Source organism: Hyperolius riggenbachi, chromosome 1 (genome assembly GCF_040937935.1).
Source record: "Hyperolius riggenbachi isolate aHypRig1 chromosome 1, aHypRig1.pri, whole genome shotgun sequence".
Taxonomy (NCBI): Eukaryota; Metazoa; Chordata; class Amphibia; order Anura; family Hyperoliidae; genus Hyperolius; species Hyperolius riggenbachi.
In genome coordinates, this window is record NC_090646.1 from 74,068,662 (window position 1) to 74,089,236 (window position 20,575).

Genomic DNA, 20,575 nt, shown 5'->3' on the forward strand with positions numbered 1-20,575 from the left:
ACTTTGAAAGTCGTAGAGATTAATGGCTTTTTTGCATAGAGATAACAACTGGAGTTTCTTAACTCTTCCTGTACTGGAAACAATTACACTGATGTATCTGATCTTAATGTTTTATTTCTTAGCTGTGCTACACATACAAATCATAATATCATAATTTTTTTTTTCGCTTCAGTGTCTCTTTAACTACCTGTGTGGATTTCCACAAAATATGCACTGTTGGGCCTTGAGGACAGGCTTTGGAAACACTGCAGATGACTTAACACCCAACAGAGAGGGCACTTAAAGGAAACCTGAGATGGGATAAAATAAAAAAAAAAAAAATACATACCTACACCTGCCTATCTACACTTCAGCAACTGCTGTCTTTCATAAATGTAGTAATGTTGTAGGAACGTGTACTACACACTGTAGTAATGTTGAGAACCAGCCTGTAAAAATAACATTTAAAAAGCGAGTATGAGAGCACAGGAAGGATATGAAATTAAAATGTTAAATGTGCTGTGATTCAGCAACCAATTTTTCTATCTTCTTTAACACAGCACGGATTGGCCGTTCAGCTCCCCCTCTCCAGTGGACGGGCTCTCTGTCAAGATTCGGAGCGGTGATCCGTACTCCATGAAGGAGCAAGTAGAGGTCATCACTCCTTCATCAGAAAGCTTCAGTTCCCTTTCCACTGAGTTCATCCCTGTAAATCCAGGAGCTCACCGAAGGCGCTTGCCGCCTCCTCATTTTTCCACAGACAATGACCAAAACCAATCATTTGATGCCATGGTGAACCTGCAGGACAGTTTCCTCACAGACTGTGATAACAGCATGATGGATGATGATGAGCAGGATGGCGAGGTTTCCTATGGACATGGCTCTCGGAACAGAGAGGACATAGGCTTACACGAGAGAACCTCGTCATCCATAATCTTTGAGGACTCTGGTTGTGACAACGCCTCTAATGTAGACAACCGAGCCGATGTGTCCGTTGTGGTCACAACCGGTGAGTTCTCCAACAGAGACTCCGGAACGAAGGACTCCAATGAAAGTAAACCCACTTCTGCAAGCACTTTCTCCACTTCTCCTCCCCGACCAAAAACACTGAAACTAGACCTCACCAAAAACACTGCCGAGAAGCTGAACCCTGGCTCTCCCAAGGTTTATCTTTATATTCAGATGCAGCTGTGCCGCAAGGAAAACCTCAAAGACTGGATGGAGGCACGCAGCTCTCTGGAGGAAAGGCCCATGGCCGAATGCCTCAATATCTTTCTGCAGATTGCAGATGCCGTTCAGTTTCTGCACAGCAAAGGCCTAATGCACAGGGACCTGAAGGTATGTTCACCTGCTACATGTCTTGGTATTTCACATTGCTCACGTTGCTAAGTTTTTGGACACTTTCTTAGTGTTCTTTTACTGCTTACAATTATTCACATTTGAAGCTCTTGAGGGCCACATTCCATTCGGGGGGGCTTGTGTTTGAAACCTGTGCTCTAGAACAATGGGCTTTCTTGATTAATATTTGTAAAGATTGTAAAGTAAAAGTGGAACATCGGTTGAGGGTCCTCCTTAAAGAGTAACTGTCAGGCTGCAGAAGCTAATTTAAACCTCTATTCTCCTGTGTTAAACAGTTTAGAAGGAAGCCCAAAAGCAATTAGTGAAGATAAAAATCTCAGTTACCTTTGATGTGTGCTTATCAGCAAGTCTGTTATTCTTAAGAAGACTCAAGCCGCATATCATACTGCAAAGCATTCTGGGGCTCTCCCCTCGGCTGCTAATGAGACGTTACAGCAGCTTGTAATCCTGTAGCACTGATAAATCTCGGGCAGACTACACTGCAGGAGTCAGCTATTGTTCCTAGCCACATGGCTCATTAATATTCACTGCACACTGTGTTATTTAGTACAAGCTTATCTGTGATCAGGAAGCAGGCAGGACATGACCACACATTTGACAGAAAAACATGGAGCCTGCCATGAGCTGTCAGGAGCATCTATCTCTGCATATACTATATACAAATTCTGTGAAATCCAAACGTGGACAGTGAAATGCATATGTAATGTAAGTACAGCCAATCTTTAGCTACTGATATATGTGTTTATTTTCTCTGAGACCTTATACCTAACAGCTCCTCTTTAAGAAAAAAAAATGAGAAATTCAATTATTTTTTTAATTGAATCTAACACCTGATCTAGTTACCAAAAAGTATAGTGTATGTCCTGTTCACAAATTACATTTTTTACAGAAGTCCCAAAGGGTCACGTACCTTATAACCGGACTTCACATCTGTTCATTTTTATAAATTGTTCGTAATATAAATGTTCACATATACAAATGTCAACGTTCAAATTACGAGTACGGTAGTCTTTTGACCCTTAGTACCGTATTTTCCGGTGTATAGGATGACTGGGCGTAAAACACGCCTCTTTCAGCCTTCTGGCCCACTCTTGTATCCTATTTACCTCCTCCTCTGCCTCTCAGATCTCACACATATGTGCCTGCACACTTCACTACAGTCTTCAGCAGGGAGATCTGAGAGGCGGGTAACAGGATAGGATATATCAACCGGCATCAATGACACCCGGCGTATAAGACAACCCCTGACTTTTTAGAAGATTTTCAAGGGTTAAAAAGTGGTCTTATACACAGGAATATACAGTACTTAATTACTTATAAGTAAATGTATTCGTGTGTTACTAAAGTTACTTTAAACTCTTGCAGAACCTAGAGAAAGGAAGGGCTTGAGGGATGAGATTGTGTTGTCTGAATGTTCTCCCCATGTTTGCATTAGTTACTTTTGGGCACTCTTTTATTTTATTTTTTTTACCCAAAACGTGCTAGGTTTACTGGCTGCCTCTAAACATTGGCCTTAGACCAGGAGGTGGACAAAGAATTATGCACCACTCCTACTACTTCTCTCTTCCTCCTTCCCTTCCTCCCTCCTGAATTGAGCCCGTGGGGAATGATTGGGTGTATCTCACTCAAACACTTGTTCCTTCAGCGATCTCCATGGTGGCAACAGCATCATATGACTCTTTGGTACGTACTGACGGCATGTCACATGATGCTGCCATTGCCATGGAGATCGAAGCTGGAACGAGTGATTGGGTGAGTTGGTTGTGGTGTTCAATGTTGCATGCAACTTTGAAAGGATGGTTGGAGGAGTCTGGCCCTCTAGCAACGGATTCGGCCTGCGGGCCGTAGTTTGCCTATGGCTGCCTTAGGCGATGAGGACATATGACTGACAGGGATTGCATTATGAGCCTCTCTGAGGGATAGTTGGTGACAAGTCAATATGCAGTGTAAAACACTGCAAAAGAGGTTGAGCAGAGGTATATAAATACAAAGTGGATAAAATAATTGTGGGACATGCAGTTTTACCTTCTTTCATTGTCCTCCACATGGAAGAGCCTTTTCTCTGTCAATACAAAGCGTAAAGGTCCGTACACACGCCGGACTGCAGGCAACGACGGGTCCGTCGTCACCTCCCGCTGGGCGGGCGTTCCAGCGACAGTCCGGTATGTGTACAGTCTGTCTGCAGACTGATACGGCTGTTTCTGAGCGATCCGCCCGGCGGATTGCTCAGACAGCCGTATCAGTCCGCCGACAGACTGTACACACGCCGGACTGTCTGCTGAAAATCCGCCCAGCTGGAGGTGACGACGGACCCGTCGTTGCCTGCAGTCCGGCGTGTGTACGGACCTTAAGGCTCTCTACACACATCCAATTTTAATCTGCAGATGACTGGCCAATTTTACTACTGCCATGTAACGCGAGGGCAAACAGATTTTGAATACTATAAACAGACTGTGTGGTTAAGCTCTCATACTACATGGAAGTGGTGAAATTGGGCAATTTTCTACAGATCAAAATTAGATGTGTGTACTGACCTTTTAGTTACCCATGCACTTTTTTTTGGGCATATAGGCGGAAGTATCTATTATTAGCATTTCCATAGTGATTTGTTGAAACCAATTTCTTTACACTATGCTCGGTGTTTATCATCTTGCTTTTCCCCCCCCCCCAGCCTTCAAATATATTCTTTACGATAGATGATATAGTAAAAGTTGGAGACTTTGGGCTGGTGACTGAGATGGACCAGGAAGATGAGGATGAAGTGGTGCTGACGCCAATGCCGGCGTACGCCCGACACACTGGGCAAGTCGGGACCAAACTCTACATGAGCCCGGAACAGGTAAACTGATGCCGTCACATGCCAGAAATCTGAGCTGTGCTGTATACACCTGACCTATGCTCTGCTACTACAAGTCCCAGCAGCACCTCCTGCTGATTCCAGGTCAGGCTGTCTGCATGTGGCCCTGATCCATTTCCTGTGACGGGGTTCCGTCTCTCCAGGAAGCTTGTTCTTCACTGTGGGCATGTCCATGTCTCTAGACGCCACCTGCTGGCAAATGTAGGCACTTCAGTCAGAGTTGCTCCCAATCCAGCAAATTGCTTTAGTTATCTGAAGGAAACGTCTGGGGATTAGTTTTGATTGTTTTATTTATTATCGATTTTAAAATCGATTCTTTTTTTTTTTTTTTTTTTTTTTTTAAAGGAAATAGGCAAAAAAAAATTACCTGGGGCTACCTCCAGCCCCTGGAAGTTTGTGTCCCTCGCCCCAGGTCTGCTCTCAGCGGGTCGCCTGGGATCCAACGAGGTCGACGGCGTCTGCGCGAGTATGTCGCTCTCTTTCACGCTTCAATCGCCAGGAGCGTTCAGCACAGGCGCAGATGAGAGCGTGACCACAAACGCGCAGTAGCCGCACACCTCGCTGGGTCGTCAGCTGCTAAGGATGACCCAGCGAGGTCGTCCAGCAAGGTCGGGGTCGTTGCTTTTATTAACCTAGAAAAAACAGAAGAAAATATTATGTATGAAGAGGCATTGCAGTGTCATATAATAGAATGTAGTAAATTATTCAGGATACTGATATTTGTTGTCCTGAGTCTATGTGGGCAGCATGGTGGTGTAGTGGTTATCTGCAAGGAGATTGAATGTTCTCTCCATGTCTATGTGGGTTTCCTCCAGGCACACCAGCTTCCTCCCCCTCCCAAAAACATACAGATAAGTTAATTGACTTCCCCTACTAAATTATGAATACTAAATAATAATAATCTATAGGTTTCTTTATATTGGTATGTCGTCCCGCCCTCCTAGTGATGCTTGGCCTAGGCTGTTAAGCTATGCGGAATAGTGATGGTTGCTAAAGTCTAAGCGTTTTTTGCTGCCAGGGTGTAGAAGCTAAGACCTGATTCAGTTGGTGTTTTGTGCCTTTTCAAGGAAATGAATTAACTGGCCTGGTCTTTGTTTGTAGATGTATGGCCAAAGTTACTCCCACAAAGTGGACATCTTCTCCCTGGGCCTGATATTATTTGAGCTGCTATATCCGTTCAGTACCAATATGGAAAGAGTAAGAGTAAGTACCTCATTACAGTTTAATATATGCCTTTTGATTTATCGGAACTTGTGTAAAGTTAAAGCAAAAATAATCCATCACTTATAACTATACAATTTATATTTTACTGTTTAACCTCCCTGGTTAATGATTCTTTTTGGATTTTAGGGTCTACACTTTTTTGTGTGTGCTTTTAGACCAGGCATGGGCAAACTTGGCCCTCCAGCTGTTAAGGAACTAAAAGTCCCACAATGCATTGCATGAGTCTTACAGCCACAGTCATGACTCATAAAGGCAAATGCTTTGTGGGACTTGTAGTTCCTTAACAGCTGGAGGGCCAAGTTTGCCCATGCCTGTTTTTAGACCCTAAAATTCAGGAAAAATAAATCGTACCCCAAAGGGATTTCCTGCAGCTCCTGCACAGAACTCGCCTCCCCTGATCCTTCGCTGCATTTCTTCCTTCTATTCTTCGGGTGGTGCTCTATCTTTAGGGTGAGATTTTACCTGAGGGATTGAGAGCCAACGGAGGAGACTGTCCGGATCCCGGGAAGTCGGGGACTTGAGTATCAAGTGCAGCACAGGCTCTGCAGTAACCTGCCCGCGGGTGCTCCGATTCAGGCTCGGGATTACTGCTCGCAGCATGTTTTTGGAGGGGTTTTTTTTGCCAACCCAAACCTGTGGTTGGGGATACCTTCAGGGAGGTTAAATAAGTTGTAGATATGTTATGTATTCATGGGCATGTGGGGCTGTATTGGTCAACTGGAGAGGTCAGTTACAACAATAGCCTGAATTGGAGTGGCAGTTCAGGACATTGTATAGTAAGGTAGGCTCCTGTTTTAAAGTGAACCTGAAGAGTTTTTAAAATTAAAAAAAAAACTTGCCTAAGGAGAGGGAAGGCTCTGGGTCCTTCCTGTTCCTCTACTGATCCCCTTTCCCAGCGCTGTCTCCCCGTTTAGCAGTCTCTGACTAATGGGTCCTGAAGACTTCCGAAGCCTCCCGTGGCAGAAGAGTTGAACAGGGGAGCCAGTGCTGGAATGAGAGGAACGGAAGGCTCTACAGGACCCAGAGCCTTCCCCCTCCGCGGGTAAGTATCTATTTGTGTTTGTTTTTTATTTTAAAAACACTTCAGGTTTGCTTTAATAAAGCACAACTCCAGGCCAAACTTACAATTCTCTAGCAGGACAGTATTCCTCTATAGAAAGTAAAATATGCGCGTGTTAGAATTTGTAATCCAGCAGCAGAAAATTGAAATGCCCAAATAGCTTTTCTTTAGATTTCTTTAGATTCTTTAGATTTGATGGTTACATGTATTTGTAGATGCAGTAGAATACTGTACTGTTGGCCATCAGTGAAAGCAGGAAATGTTCAGCCGGGGGGATTCCTCTTATTATAGGAAAACCTTAAAGAAAAAGATTGCTTTGAATGCCTCATCCATATTGACTAGTGTATAGGTACCATGAACTCGCCTTGACACTTCCTGCTCCTCTGCAGCTATGGTGGAATCTGTCCTGTAGTAAGATTAGCATGGAGATCAAGAAATGGTGTAAACTTTGAAACTCACTGTTTACATGCATTCCTCCACTACTCTTGTCCGGTCTTTGTTTATTAGGAATGGATTTTGTAACAATCTTCCTACACATCTAATCAAAAACACAAACAAATCAATTTTGTTAAAATGCAAGTTGATTGAGTTTTCCAGTAGATGGCACTGTTTACTCTAATAGGAAACCATTTGAAAAATCCTCATAAGCAATAGACAAGCTTGTTACTATTTTGGTCCCATCACTAGCAGACTGTAACCAAGTCTATCTGATCTAGGAATATGACGTGTGTGTGTGTGTGTGTGTGTGTGTGTGTGTGTGTGTGTGTGTGTGTGTGTGTGTGTGTGTGTGTGTGTGTGTGTGTGTCATAAAAATTGTGTAAAAATGTTGATCACGTCACCAAAAGTAGGATGCCAGTACTGATATTAATTAAATCAAAAAACTGGCAGAAGTAGGCATGTATGTGAAGCAGTTCTCGTGCCCACCGCTTGTCCTCTGCCCCCTCCACTCTCATCTAAATGCCCCCCTCAGCATCTTCCGGGTCTGGCAGTCGTGCTCAGACGCTGACCCGGTGTGTTGTTGTGTGACCGGAAGTGCTCTGCACATGCGCACAGCGTCAGTCGTAAAGTCATGCGCAGAGCTCTCCCGGATACAAACACACAATGAAGGATGTGCGCTGATGGGTCAGCGCCTGCACACTACTGCCCGACCCAGAAGAGGCTGAAGGGGGAATTTGGGGGGAGGGATGGGGGCTGGAGGGGTTACTATGGGAGTAGTGGGCATGAGGACTGCTTCACGTACATGCCTGTTCTTGGGGAAAATGTTTTAATTTTAGTCAGCTATGTATCCTTAAACCCTGTGTGTGTGTGTGTGTGTGTGTGTGTGTGTGTGTGAGTGTGTGTGTGTGTGTGTGTGTGTGTGTGTGTGTGTGGTGCGTGTGTGTGTGGTGTGTGTGAGTAGTGCGTGTGTAGTGCGTGTAGTAAGTGTGTGTGTGTGTGTGTGTGTGTGTGTGTGTGTGTGTGTGTGTGTGTGTGTGTGTGTGTAGGTGTGTGTGTGTAGGTGTGTGTGTGTCTGTGTGTGTGTGTCTGTGTGTGTCTGTGTGTGTGTGTCTGTGTGTGTGTGTCTGTGTGTGTCTGCGTTTGTCTCTGTCTCTCTATCTCTCTCTCTGTGCACGCATGCATGTATGCCTGGGTGTGTGTGTCTGCGTTTGTCTCTCTCTGTGTGCGCACATGCATGTATGCCTGGGTGTGTGTGTTTGCGTCTCTCTCTCTCTCTCTCTCTCCTCTCTCTCTCTCTCTCTCTCTCTCTCTCTCTCTCTTCTCTCTCTCTCTCTCTCTCTCTCTCTCTCTCTCCCTCTCCCTCTCTCCACATGCATGTATGCCTGGGTGTGTGTGTCTGCGTTTGTCTCTCTCTCTGTGCGCGCATGCATGTATGCCTGGGTGTGTGTGTCTGCGTTTGTCTCTCTCTGTGTGCGCACATGCATGTATGCCTGGGTGTGGTGTGTCTGCGTCTCTCTCTCTCTCTCTCTCTCTCTCTCTCTCTCTCTCTCTCTCTCTCTCTCTCTCTCTCTCTCTCTCTCTCTCTCCTCTCTCTCTCTCTCTCCTCTCTCTCTCTCTCTCTCTCTCTCTCTCTCTCTCCCCCTCTCTCTCTCCCCCTCTCTCTCTCCACATGCATGTATGCCTGGGTGTGTGTTTTGCTGCCTGTGTTACATTTTCTTGCTGCACAGTTGCAAGCGAGAAACCAGTGGTATGCGCACCAATATGAAAGGAAAAACTGCCAAAGCTGAAATGCTAAAGCACTCTCACTCCACTGAAGCAAGTTGTGCTACATGTCGTCATGCACTTATGATGGGAAATCAGTACACTTAAATATTTAGAAGGAACTCTAGGGGAGAGACCTATGAAGCTGCCATATTTATTACCTTTTAAACAATACCAGTTGCCTGGCATTCCTGCTGATCTTTTTGGTCAGTAAGGTCTAAATCGCACACCTGAAACAAGCATGCATCTAATCTTGTTAGATTTGTCTGACGTCTGATCTGCTGCTTGTTCAGGGGTTATGGCTATAAGTATTAGAGGCAGCCAGACATTATTTGTGCATTTGCATTATTTAAAAGAGCATAAACATGTCAGCCTCCATATCCCTCTCACTTCAGGTTCCCTTTAAAGGACAACTGTAGTGAGAAGAATATTATGGAGGCTGCCATATTTATTTCCTTTTAAACAATACCAGTTGCCTGGCAGCCCTGGTGATCTATTTGGCTGCATTAGTGTCAGAATAACACCAGAAACAAGCATGCAGCTAATCTTGTCAGATCTAACAATAATGTCAGAAACACCTGATCTGCTGCATGCTTGTTCAGGGTCTATGGCTAAAAGGATTAGAGGCAGAGGATCAGCAGGGTAGCCAGGCAACTGGTATTTCTTAGTAGGAAATAAATATGGCAGCTTCCATATACCTCTCGCTTCAGTTGTCCTTTAAAGGACAACCGAGGTGACATGTGACATGATGAGATAGACTTGTGTATGTACAGTGCCTAGCACACAAATAACTAGGCTGTGTTTCTTTTTTCTTTCTCTGCCTGAAAGAGTTAAACATCAGGTATGCAAGTGACAGTTTCTGTCCGGGTCGGACTGGGTCAGACTATAGCATAACCCTCACTGATAAGTAATTCCAGCCATAAAACACTTTCCTGACAGTAAATGGCTTCTGAGAGCCGGAAAGAGATCAAAAGGGTCAATAATTCATAGATTTGAGCTCTGGCACGCTTCAATGAAGGTGTCATTGAGCAGAGACGATGAAACAGTAAAAACCTAAAAAGTAGATTTAAATATAAAATAAAACTGTGGGATATGTAAAAAAAAAAAAGTTATTTTTAGGAAAAGGAGGATAGATACAAGAGTCACCTGCAGGATTTCCATCTCCTCCTCTGCCTGCAGTGCTGGAATAACGAGTACCAGTCTCACCCAGCTGCTCTGCGTTGTAAGAGGCTGGCACAGCGCGTGCCTCTCCTGTCTTCCTGGTAAAACATTAGTGTGCTACTGAAGTGTAGATGGCTGTGTTTCTTTGGCAGAACATCAGGTACAGAATTCAAAATTGTAGATGCATTCTGTAGCCGCAGCACAAGCACAGATAATGGACTTTGTGTCCTTTAGTGTGATTTATCATCTAGTCCAGCATGAGTTGGAGGAATCCACCCATATTCATGCATTTTTATTCATACAGATGGTTGATACGGTACTGGCCAATTATATGAAGGATATAAACTAGCAAAAAATACAGCCAAGTACTTCAGAAGGACACATAAGGGAACCTCGTTAGAGTTGGTGGCTTTTTCTTTTTGGATCATTTTATGTCACTGTGTACTTACGACTTACTACTTTTATTTATTATTAGATATTAACAGACCTGCGTGATCTGAAGTTCCCTGCCTTGTTTACACAGAGATACCTGCAAGAGGTAAGTCGAGTATGTGAACCTCTGCAAGGCTGTGATTCTCAGAATGCAGTCTGGAGACCACTGGTAGCCCACATTATCATCACAGGCAGCAGAAGCTATAACAGTAGCAGAAAAAAAAAATGTCATAATGTGTCCACTTGAGTCATTAAATCCTGGTTTTACTGGTTAGTCACGCCCTCTTTCTGAAAAACTGCCATGGCAGTTTTTTGTCTTTGCAAAGACTGCTAAGAGGTTGTGTTTGTGGATGGGAGGAGCCTCGGCGTGGCCTTATAGGTACTCTGCTTCTACCTTTTGCCACTGAGGCAGCTTATCTCAGAGAGGAGAGGTGAAGAGAGTAGTGCAGCTGCCACTGTGCTTCTGCATTGGGTAAAAAGGGGGAACAGCCGTAGTGTCATCCTGGTTTTTTTTCACTTTGGAATTTACAGGAGCTCCAGATTAAGCCTTGTAAATGTGCTGGATTGATTTGACGTGAATTCTCAGAGAATCTAGCATGTGTACAGTTTCCCACAATCCCTCTTGGCGTGTCAGCCGAGCAATCAGCTTGGTGGACTGACTCATCAAAGTGCTAGTACCAGGGCATGGTTCTCTGTCATTCTGCCTGCTTTGTTACACTCCTCCATTGGCCCTCCCCCATTGCAAAGCAACAGAACACATCGCTGTCTTGGAACTGCAGTGCTGATTTCCTCCTGTTCTCTCTGAATTGGCAGGCAGATTAATCAGGTAGGACCACATGACACACAGTATGGCAAACAACAGTTCATATCATCCATGCCTCACAATAGAAACTGGGTTTGAGTCTCAAAATAGTAACCCACAAAGAACGATGTAAAATATCTCAGCAGATGAACTGATTTTATCAGATATTTCTTGAAATGTCAATTCACAAAGGCTGCTTTGAATTGACACCCCTGTTGTATGACACATATTCACAGTTCCAGATTGGCAGTGGAAGGCTTCGATTGTGATCCACTAAGGTTCTAACGGTCTGTGTGACGGAAAAGTGATCTCTGCATCGCTATCTGCGCTCGGCGCCGCCTGCCGAGAGGCATTTGTGTACAGCAATCACTCTGAACTTCATCCCACGTTTTAGACGTACTGCATGTTTGCAGCATCATAGCAATGCACTACCAAAAAGCTATTTATACCACAGATGGCTTTTATTTTTCATGTGCTGCAGACACTACTTGGAGTCCTTTAAAATACCTTCCATGCTAACAAAACAGTCTCAAATGTCTTGTGAAGTTAAATTCTTCATGAACTAACAAAGTGTGATGTTTGACTGTGTAATACCTGTTGTGCATAAATAACGAATAACTGTGTCCTGTGTATGAGGAGGTGGACTTCTAGTTCACAGGAAGAAGTTGGTGAAGGTAGAGTTAACGTATGCCTGAACTTAGATGGATATGGAAGCTGCCATATTTATTTTCCTTTAAACAATGCCAGCGTTACAGGTGCTCTTTAACCATGTTATGTTGAAGTAAAAAGCTAAAGAGCAGAAAGTACTAGAAGAAGTAAGCATTTTGAAAGCCCTTTTTATCCTGGCTTAAGTTTTATTTGGCCGCTGCACCACTACACCCTCAAGGCCCCCCAACAGAGCATGTTTTGTGGAGGTCCACACGGGTAGTTAATCCGCTCTGCTGAGAAATGAATTATCCCACCTGTGCATGTTTGTGGTTTTCTGCAAAACATGCACAGTTGGTTGGCCTTAAAGAGAACCCGAGGAGTGTTTAAAGAATGTTATCTGCATACAGAGGCTGGATCTGCCTATACAGCCCAGCCTCTGTTGCTATCCCAAACCCCAATAAGGTCCCCCTGCACTCTGCAATCCCCCATAAATCACAGCCATGCTGTGAGGCTGTGTTTACATCTGTAGTGTCAGTCTCAGCTGCTCCCCCGCCTCCTGCATAGCTCCGGTCCTTGCCCCCGTCCCTTCCCTCCAATCAGCAGGGAGGGAAGGGATGCAGGCGGGGACCAGAGTTCTGCAGGAGGCGGGGAGAGCAGCAGACTGACACTATAGAGATAAACACAGCCAGCTCTGACAAGCTGTTTGTCAGCAGCGTGGCTGTGATTTATGAGGAATTGCAGAGTGCAGGAAGACCTTAGGGGGGGTTGGGATTGCAACAGAGGCTGGGCTGTATAGGCAGATCCATCCTCTGTATGCAGATAATCTTCAAACCCACCTCGGGTTCTCTTTAAGGACAGGGTTGGAGAACTCTGCTGTAGACCACTAACATAAGAATTAATATGAATGTGGGTTTCCAACAGTTGCAGATATCTTTCTGCTAACTAGCCTTGCTCTTCCGAGTAGCTACAGACTCTTAGCCATTCAGAATCTAAATGTTAAATACAGCAACTGTGACTGCATGAGAGGGAGGGATAACTCACCCATGCGGACGTGTGATCCGATGCGCTCCATTTGCGTCGCATGTTACGTTCCAAGTTTCATTTCGGTCACTCCCACGCTTCATTTCCGGGTTGGAGCAGGAAGCGTGGGAGTGACTGGAATGAGACTTGGAAGTGATGTGAATCGCAATGCGAATGGAGCGCATCGGATCAGACGTCCGCATGGGTGAGTTAACCCTCCCTCTCCTGCGGTCACAGCTGCTGTAATTAACATTTCAATTTCGAGTAGCTATGAGTACATAGCTACTCAGAAGAGCAAGGCTACGGGCAAAAGTAAATTTTTAGTGTTGGCAGCAAGGTCATGTGACTCCTGCCACCCCATTATTTTGGGGCATGGGCTTGGAACGCTTCCTTACATTGTCTCCTGCCGTTGAAGCCATGTCTCTCTGTCCAACCCAGCAGTAGAGGTGTTGCTGACTTTGAGGGGTGGTTTGCTCAGACACACACAAGTTAACAATATCCTGCTGGCTACGGATCTAAAAACTTTACTGATGGTGCTGAAGTTTTGTTTCTGACGCCTTGTCGCAGATGGTTTGGTGTATACTCTTGCTGTAACCTTTCATTCCTTAAATATGTCTTTCTGTTCTTTTATAGCAAAACATGGTTCGGCTTATGCTGTCCCCTAACCCCAGCGAGAGACCAGAGGCTGAAGAAATCATTGAGAACCCTTTGTTTGAGAGCATAGACCATCCAGGCAGGCTGACGCTGAGACAGAGATCACGCACACTAAGCTCCTCTGGCCTGAAGACTCTGAAGCATTCCATTAAGTGACCACTTCTCCTCAGTGTTTCGTGTCGCACTTAATTATGTTTGACCAAAATGACTGTGTGCTAACGAGACTGTATCACTGATGAGGCTCTGATGAATTTCATCACAAAATCTTCTAGGCTTTATTGCCACACTTTTTTGAAAAGATGAACAGATGTCCTCCTTTTTGGACATGGTTTGAAGACGCTCTCATTGTGAATGATAAAAAGCACAAGCTGCTTGGAGGCATTGTGGTGGTCTGAAGATGAAATCAAACTCTTGGTTTATCCTAAGATCTGAGATTTGCTCCATAAATTGTTAATGTGTCCTGTAGATAACTGGTCCAGATTCTGGAGCCCACAGCAGCCACAAGCATATTCTTATGTACTTTGCTGTCATACGAAGTACAGTTTGAAAGATTTTGGGCAGTGATTTAGCGAGGCATGTTCCTTAATGAGAACCGGCTTCTGGGTAAGTGCCATTTTATATGGCATGCCTGTAAGTTAATGTCCCATAATTGGCTCTCCAAAAATGTCCTTCTTTGTAATAATGTATCTCTTTGGTGGCAACTTATAGACCTGGCAATATGAGGTGTGTATAAGATCCAGCAGGCTTCAACTGTGGGTGATTGTTCTAAGTGGACAAAAAGGCCACTTGATTCTCTAAAACATGGAGAGTGGGGTAGTTCTTTATTGGCTTTCCTAATAAGATGCAGAGAGTCCTTTACTCCTTTTTTGAGGGACATACTATGAGACAAAAATCGTTTTTGTAGACACTTTGTCAAATTGGGTTCTTTGTGTTTTCTAGAAGATGTTCTCTAGATTTGTTATTTGGTCTTTTTTAATTGTATTTTTACAATAATGTAAAGCACAGCTTTTTGCGATGTTACAAGAGGATGATGGGGGAGTTCATAATGTATAACAGAACAAAATATTTTTCTAAATTGGATGTGGTGATATGATCTACAGGAAATCAAGTTTGTATTGTAAACTAATTTGAACCCTGCCTCCCTATGCACATACTAATGGATGTGCCTTTATTCTGCTTGATTAGCATTTAGTGTCGTATACTGGCTAAAAATGAAGCCTGTTGGGGTCACTAAGAACCAGTGATTTTTTTTTGTTTTGTTTTGTTTTCTGTCCCGAGGCATTAGCGGCAGTGGACTATAAGTGTGATAACTGGAAGAACCGAGATGAAGACTTGCTGTTAGTAGTCCACCAGATGCACTTCAATCATGAACATGCACAGGATATACATTAGCTAGAATCTAACTACAGTAGTGTCTCGGTTATCCGGCACTATTGGGGATCAGTTGATGCCGGATAAGTGTGCTTCATGGTTGCTTGAGACTTAATGTTCAAAATAGGCCTAACACAGTACTATGCCCCACTCTATATACATTCCACGAACTCTTTATTTAATGTTAAAATACAGTAATTAAAAATATATTAACTTTGTGGGATCCGTAGAGCCCAGTCTTTAAGCACAGCAGAGCCCTCAAACTGCCCAAGAAGTTGGCCTTCACTACTTTGAGTACTGCAGGCGATTTGTGCTGGTTGGATGAGACTGCTGCTGGTCAGTTGAGTTCTGAATAGCTGGGACTCCACTGTAGTTCCTTTTGGGAGCTCAGACACACTTGAATGACCTTTGGTGGGAAGAGGTGTGGTTGGTGGAACCTGCATCATCACATGACGTGTTGTCCTTACAGAGTCTAAAGTCAGTAGCTTGGATCTTCATACACTTGAAATTGTGGGCAATTTTTTTCACTTTGCCATAGTCCGTTCTTAAAGCCTGCACTTTTTCTCTCAGAAGCTGTGCCCCCTTTATGAAGTTATCATAAAGGGTCCAAAATGCTGCTTCACTGTGTGATGTGCATAAAGGGGTAAGTCCATGGCTGGAAAAACCTCTGGCGTGAGGTCGCCAAGGCCCATTTAAAAAAAATATAGTTGCCACCTTACTTTTGTGCTTTGTCTTTAATTTTCAGTGTATCTTGCTCCAAAAAAATGTCCTATTGGATCCAGGTTAGAGTAGGCTGGTTCCTGAATTCCATACTTTGTCCCACCCCTGGGATAAATGAAGGAACTGGCTTTCCTGCCTCTTATTAGTAGAAACTTCAGTTCATATTTTTGGCCCAGTGTGCCTTTGGGAAACCATACATTGTGCTTGTCATCGGGGCTTTGGGTCATAGTACTTTCATTTGTATGGAGGTGGAAGGCTAAAAAAACCAAATGGGCAATACGTCAAGTTTGTACTGGCCTAGAAAGGCAGGGTCTTTCTGGTTTACCAGTGTACATGTATGGGGAGTTCTGGTAAGGATCTGGCAGTCTGGAGGATGTTTCCTCAAACCCAGTCATTTTGTGGTTAGCAATCACTGTCTCGGTGTTGTCACTGTTTAGAAGGCCAAGTATAGCGTAAGTTTACAAAATGGCTTCTGTGACGTCTTAACTATACAAAAAGGCCACTCCATTTTCTGACCTTCTTTCTTTATCTTGGTTTTTTTTGTAAATGCTGCCGCAATGTAATTTGTCAGGGCTTTTAAATTTTACATAGTCCCAAAAAGCTTTCTTATAAGTCATGAAATAAAAACGTACTCTGTAGATAAACTATGACTAAATGACAGCACTGTAGTTGGACACACTTGTTTGTATTGTACTGGGAGGTTATCACGTGATCTAACTTCTAAGGGGTGCATTAGAAAGAGCTCCAGTTTTACCTCATTCTTCCTCACTAGTGATGCCCATGTCTAGGAGAACTCATGGAGACGCTTGTTATCACTTTGGTCAGGTGATAGAGATGTAAGCCTCTAATTTGCTAGTCATGATCATGTGCTAATGCAGGATATGATCACAGCAAATCTATCAGCTGATCAAACAAATCACATGCTTCTCCATGAGTTTTCCTAGACATGACCATCACTGTCTTCCTTGATAGTGATGGTCAAGATGATGCAAATCATTATGACTTTAATGCAGATTGCACACAGCTTGGAATTAGGAAAATCAAATCTACTTGGCCCAGTTCCACGCTGCATACAATTAAAGTTTGAATTATTTTCAACTCATTGACATTCTCTATTATCCAGTAGGGTGGTCAATGAGATGGAAATTGTTAAGAGTTGATGCTGGATTATGTAACTTTTCAGTGCAAATTTACAGTATGCAGCTTGAAAATGTACCAATGGAATTCCACCTTGGCGTAGTTTGATTGGTCCATTTTCAAGCTGCCTGAATGTGCATTGAAAATTTGCACAATCCTGCATGAACCTGAAAAATTTGCGTCTCATATACCATCCCTATGCTCGAGTTAAGCTGACCTTTCCTGGGTCTTGTGGACATTTTTTGCAGCTTTGCAGCTCTATCTTGTGGATGTCAATGATCTTTGAAGGTCTAACACTTCACATGACAGTAGTCTCTGGATGGTGCCTGGTTTGCAGAAATCGGAGCATGACACAGGCAACATATTAATAGTATGTATAATACCTCCACATTTCTCATCTTGTACCATTGGGGGAGTTATCCTTTAAGAAAGGGCCCAGTACATGTGGATCTAAAATGTCTAAGCACCTTCCAGTTAACCTTTGCACAGAACATATGATTCAGTTATTGCCTTATCTGCAATCAAGCTGATTTGATCTGCATCAAACATGTAAATTGCACTACAGCGCTAACCGCAGACTGTATAGTTTTCACCAGTTATTTGGCGGACTTCGAATGTTATGTATGTTGGTGAACCATTTATTTGAAGGTTTAATTACCTGTTAACTTCACTTACAGTTCTTACTTGTTGCGGGCCTGGGCTGCCCTCTGCGGCAGGGCCGGGACCTGACAGACCTCATGTCAGAGAATATACAAGGACCAACAAGATCTTGGTGTTTTATGTTGGGACTTGTAGCTCCTCTGGCCCTGCAGGGCCCGACCCATTGGCTTGTGGATCATTTATGATGTTTCATTGTACTTGTTTTATGTAAATATGTTTTTATTTATGAAGTAAGGTCAATCCAATTGGGTTGGTGCTGTACAGGGCACTTATTGCATAATGAACACAGTTAAGTGCATTACATTTTGTGACTTTTTTTCAAGTCTAAGTGATTTAATAAAAAACAAAAAGTGCACTCCTCGTGTTTTATTTATATGTGAATTCAAATCCTATTGTTAGTTTGTGTTAAATCCTTGCCCCTAGGGCCAAGCATGGGTCATGAAACTGCACCTATCAACACTTACTTTGGAAGATAGTCCCACACGTCACAGGTTGGTTATCAAAGCATCTAGAACTGAGAGTTGAACTCCAGTCCCCAAGGGCCGAAGTTCTTACACATTTGGTAAGCACATTCCCCCTTATCCTTACTTATAACTTCCTCCCAGATAGTTCTGCATAATGGAGATGTACATTATATACTCTCGTATAAGCCTTAATTTTTCAGCACAAAAAATGTGCTGAAAAGTTACCCCATTAGCTTATATGCGAGTCGGTGGAGCTGAACGGATGGTGGAGCAGGTTTCGTTACTGGCAGAGTAGAATGTAAGAATCGTGCAATAGTGATCCTACTCTTGCCAGCCCATACCCTGCAACATGGTGTGCAGAGTGTGCTACTCAAGACTACCTGTGTCCCCTGATTTTGTGGAGTGGAAAGCAATGGGTCAGTAGTGCATTCAATGGGGATTCTTCCTGTGTGGCAATTGCTTTGTCTTCTATCTATGACGCCATGTAGTGACGTCTTGAGGCACAGCTGTATCATCCTTGGGGCACCTCTGGCTATGGGAAGGGGGTTAATGGGGAGGGTGCTTTTACATTAAGTCAAGCACTTTTTCCTGGTTTCTGAGGGAAAAGTGGGTACCTCGACTTTTACATGGGTCGGCTTATATGCGAGTATATATATGGTATGTGCCTTACTTGTCCAGCTCACAATTACTGAATGCAGGTCACACACACACGTGGACCAATCTGTTGGTACCCTTTCACACAAAAAAATCCCCCAAAGTTCTTTATGACTTAAATAGACACAGACCATATTTTTCGGCATGTAAGATGTACTTTTTAGTACTTTCAACTGAGCAAACCGAGCATGCTTTAGGATGTTAGTTCTGTCCAGCTATGAAAAAACACATACTTAGCTGTATGACCGTTCCCAGTTAGCTTGTTCTAGTAGAAACTAGTATGAAGGAGGGGAGTCTCTCAGGTTGAGCCCAGGAAGAAGTCTGCTTTGGCATTAAAAATTAGCAGCAGCAAACAAGTATTCTGGTTCCACTTACAGCATTTATCACAGAATGTTAGGAAGCAAAAGACAGTCAGAATTAACATGCTTGCTTTCACTACCCGCAGACCGCTACCCGCGGGTACCCGACCCGCTGCAGGCCTCTACTTCAGGGTACAGACTCACCAGATCCAAGGGTCTAATGACCAAAACTCGCATCCGGGGTGTGCCCCCCCCCAACTGCCTCTCGGGCACTCTATGGGTCGTCTCGATCCCTCTCCGGCTGGCTTGGATTTTCCCACTGCTGGTGACTGGCTCTCTGGTTCACGTTCAGCTTTTAAAAATGAATAAAAGAGGACCCGCCTCTAATAGTGCATTACTTCTTTTATTAAAAGTCCTTTAAAAACAAGACTTTCTTAAAAAACAGCATTATAGCGAGGCTTGCATCACACAGATCATGTAGGGAGAGTTGGTTCCCCTGTGGCCGTGTCTCTCCCTACTTGTGTCTCCGCTCGCTCTCTCTTAAAGAGACACTGAAGCAAAAAGAAAAAATGATGATGATATGATTTGTATGTGTAGTACAGCTAAGAAAAAAAACATTAAGATCAGATACATCAGTCTAATTGTTTCCAGTGCAGGAAGAGCTGAGAAACTCCAGTTGTTATCTCTATGCAAAAAAGCTATTAAGCTCTCCGACTAACTTAGTCGCGGAGAGGGCTGTTATCTGACTTTTATTATCTCAACTGTAATTGAACTGTTTACTTTTCCTCTGCTAGAGGAGAGGTCATTACTTCACAGACTGCTCTGAAAGACTCATTTTGAATGCTGAGTGTTGTGTAATCTGCACATATTATAGAGTGATGCAATGTTAGAAAAAACACTATATACCTGAAAATAAAAATATGAGAATATTTTCTTTGTTGCTAATCTTCTAGTAATTATTCATAGTACACAACCAATTCATTATATCATATATTTTTTTCGCTTCAGTGTCTCTTTAATCGCCGTTATAAAAAGCCGCGTCAGCGTTTCACTAGCAAGTGACGCCGCTCATGGATCTAAAGTTCCGGCTACGCGCACTGCGCATGTCTAAAGCTATGTCACACGGAGCCTCCTTTTATTCATTTTATTCATTTTTACAAGCTGAACATGAACCAGAGAGCCAGTCACCAGCAGTGGGAATATCCAAGCCAGCCGGGGAGGGATTGAGACGACCCATAGAGTGCCCGAGAGGCGACGGGGGGGCCCACACCCCGGATGCAAGTCTTGGTCGTTAGACCCTTGGATCTGGTGAGTCTGTACCCTGAAGGGGTTTATCAATCACTTTTGGAAGATTCATTGAAGGGAGAGTGCAGATCCTTGTTTGTTCAGATCAATAAGATGCTATAAAGTTCTTCGAGACAGTCTAGTAAGCTCTCTTGAGGAATGAACATGTATCTTGGAAGTCCCACTATGAAATGATTCCGACTTCAGGACTCGTTTAGAGGTTGTTGTTTTTTAAGCAGAACACATACAATAGTTATGTGAGAGATGTAGTAAATTCAGTAAAAATCCTACAAGCATAAGAATTGTAATCTCTATTCAAACCTGGGTCTACATTCCTGTGCCTTTTGAGGGGGCTCAGAGGGTGAGTTGAAAGAAAAAAAAAAACCTGGAGAGACAATGATGTAACTAGGGGGGGGAACAGTCCCTGCAACTGCTGGGGGGGGGGGGGGGGCAGAGTTGTGGGAGGGCCCCAGCTACTAACTTTCCCTTTCTCTGATACTCCAGATCAGGGGTTTTTTTGTTTTTGTTTTTTGGGGCTACACGTTATGGGGGTAAACATCCTGATGACCACACTTTTATTATGACCCTTGT

The 20,575-nt window shown here is 43.7% G+C and overlaps 1 protein-coding gene across 3 annotated transcripts in view; it reads left to right on the plus strand.

The window, feature by feature from the left end:
• Positions 1–17,638, plus strand: part of EIF2AK3 (eukaryotic translation initiation factor 2 alpha kinase 3) — an 88,229-nt gene extending 70,591 nt beyond the window's left edge. For all 3 annotated transcript variants that reach the window (XM_068275159.1, XM_068275169.1, XM_068275177.1), the window contains 5 exons: positions 540–1,317; positions 4,010–4,177; positions 5,297–5,398; positions 10,315–10,377; positions 13,375–17,638. In XM_068275159.1, the coding sequence (XP_068131260.1) occupies positions 540–1,317; positions 4,010–4,177; positions 5,297–5,398; positions 10,315–10,377; positions 13,375–13,551 (1,288 nt within the window). In that variant the 3' untranslated portion in view covers positions 13,552–17,638. The remainder of the gene's footprint in view (positions 1–539; positions 1,318–4,009; positions 4,178–5,296; positions 5,399–10,314; positions 10,378–13,374) is intronic.
• The last annotated feature ends 2,937 nt before the right edge of the window (positions 17,639–20,575 follow it).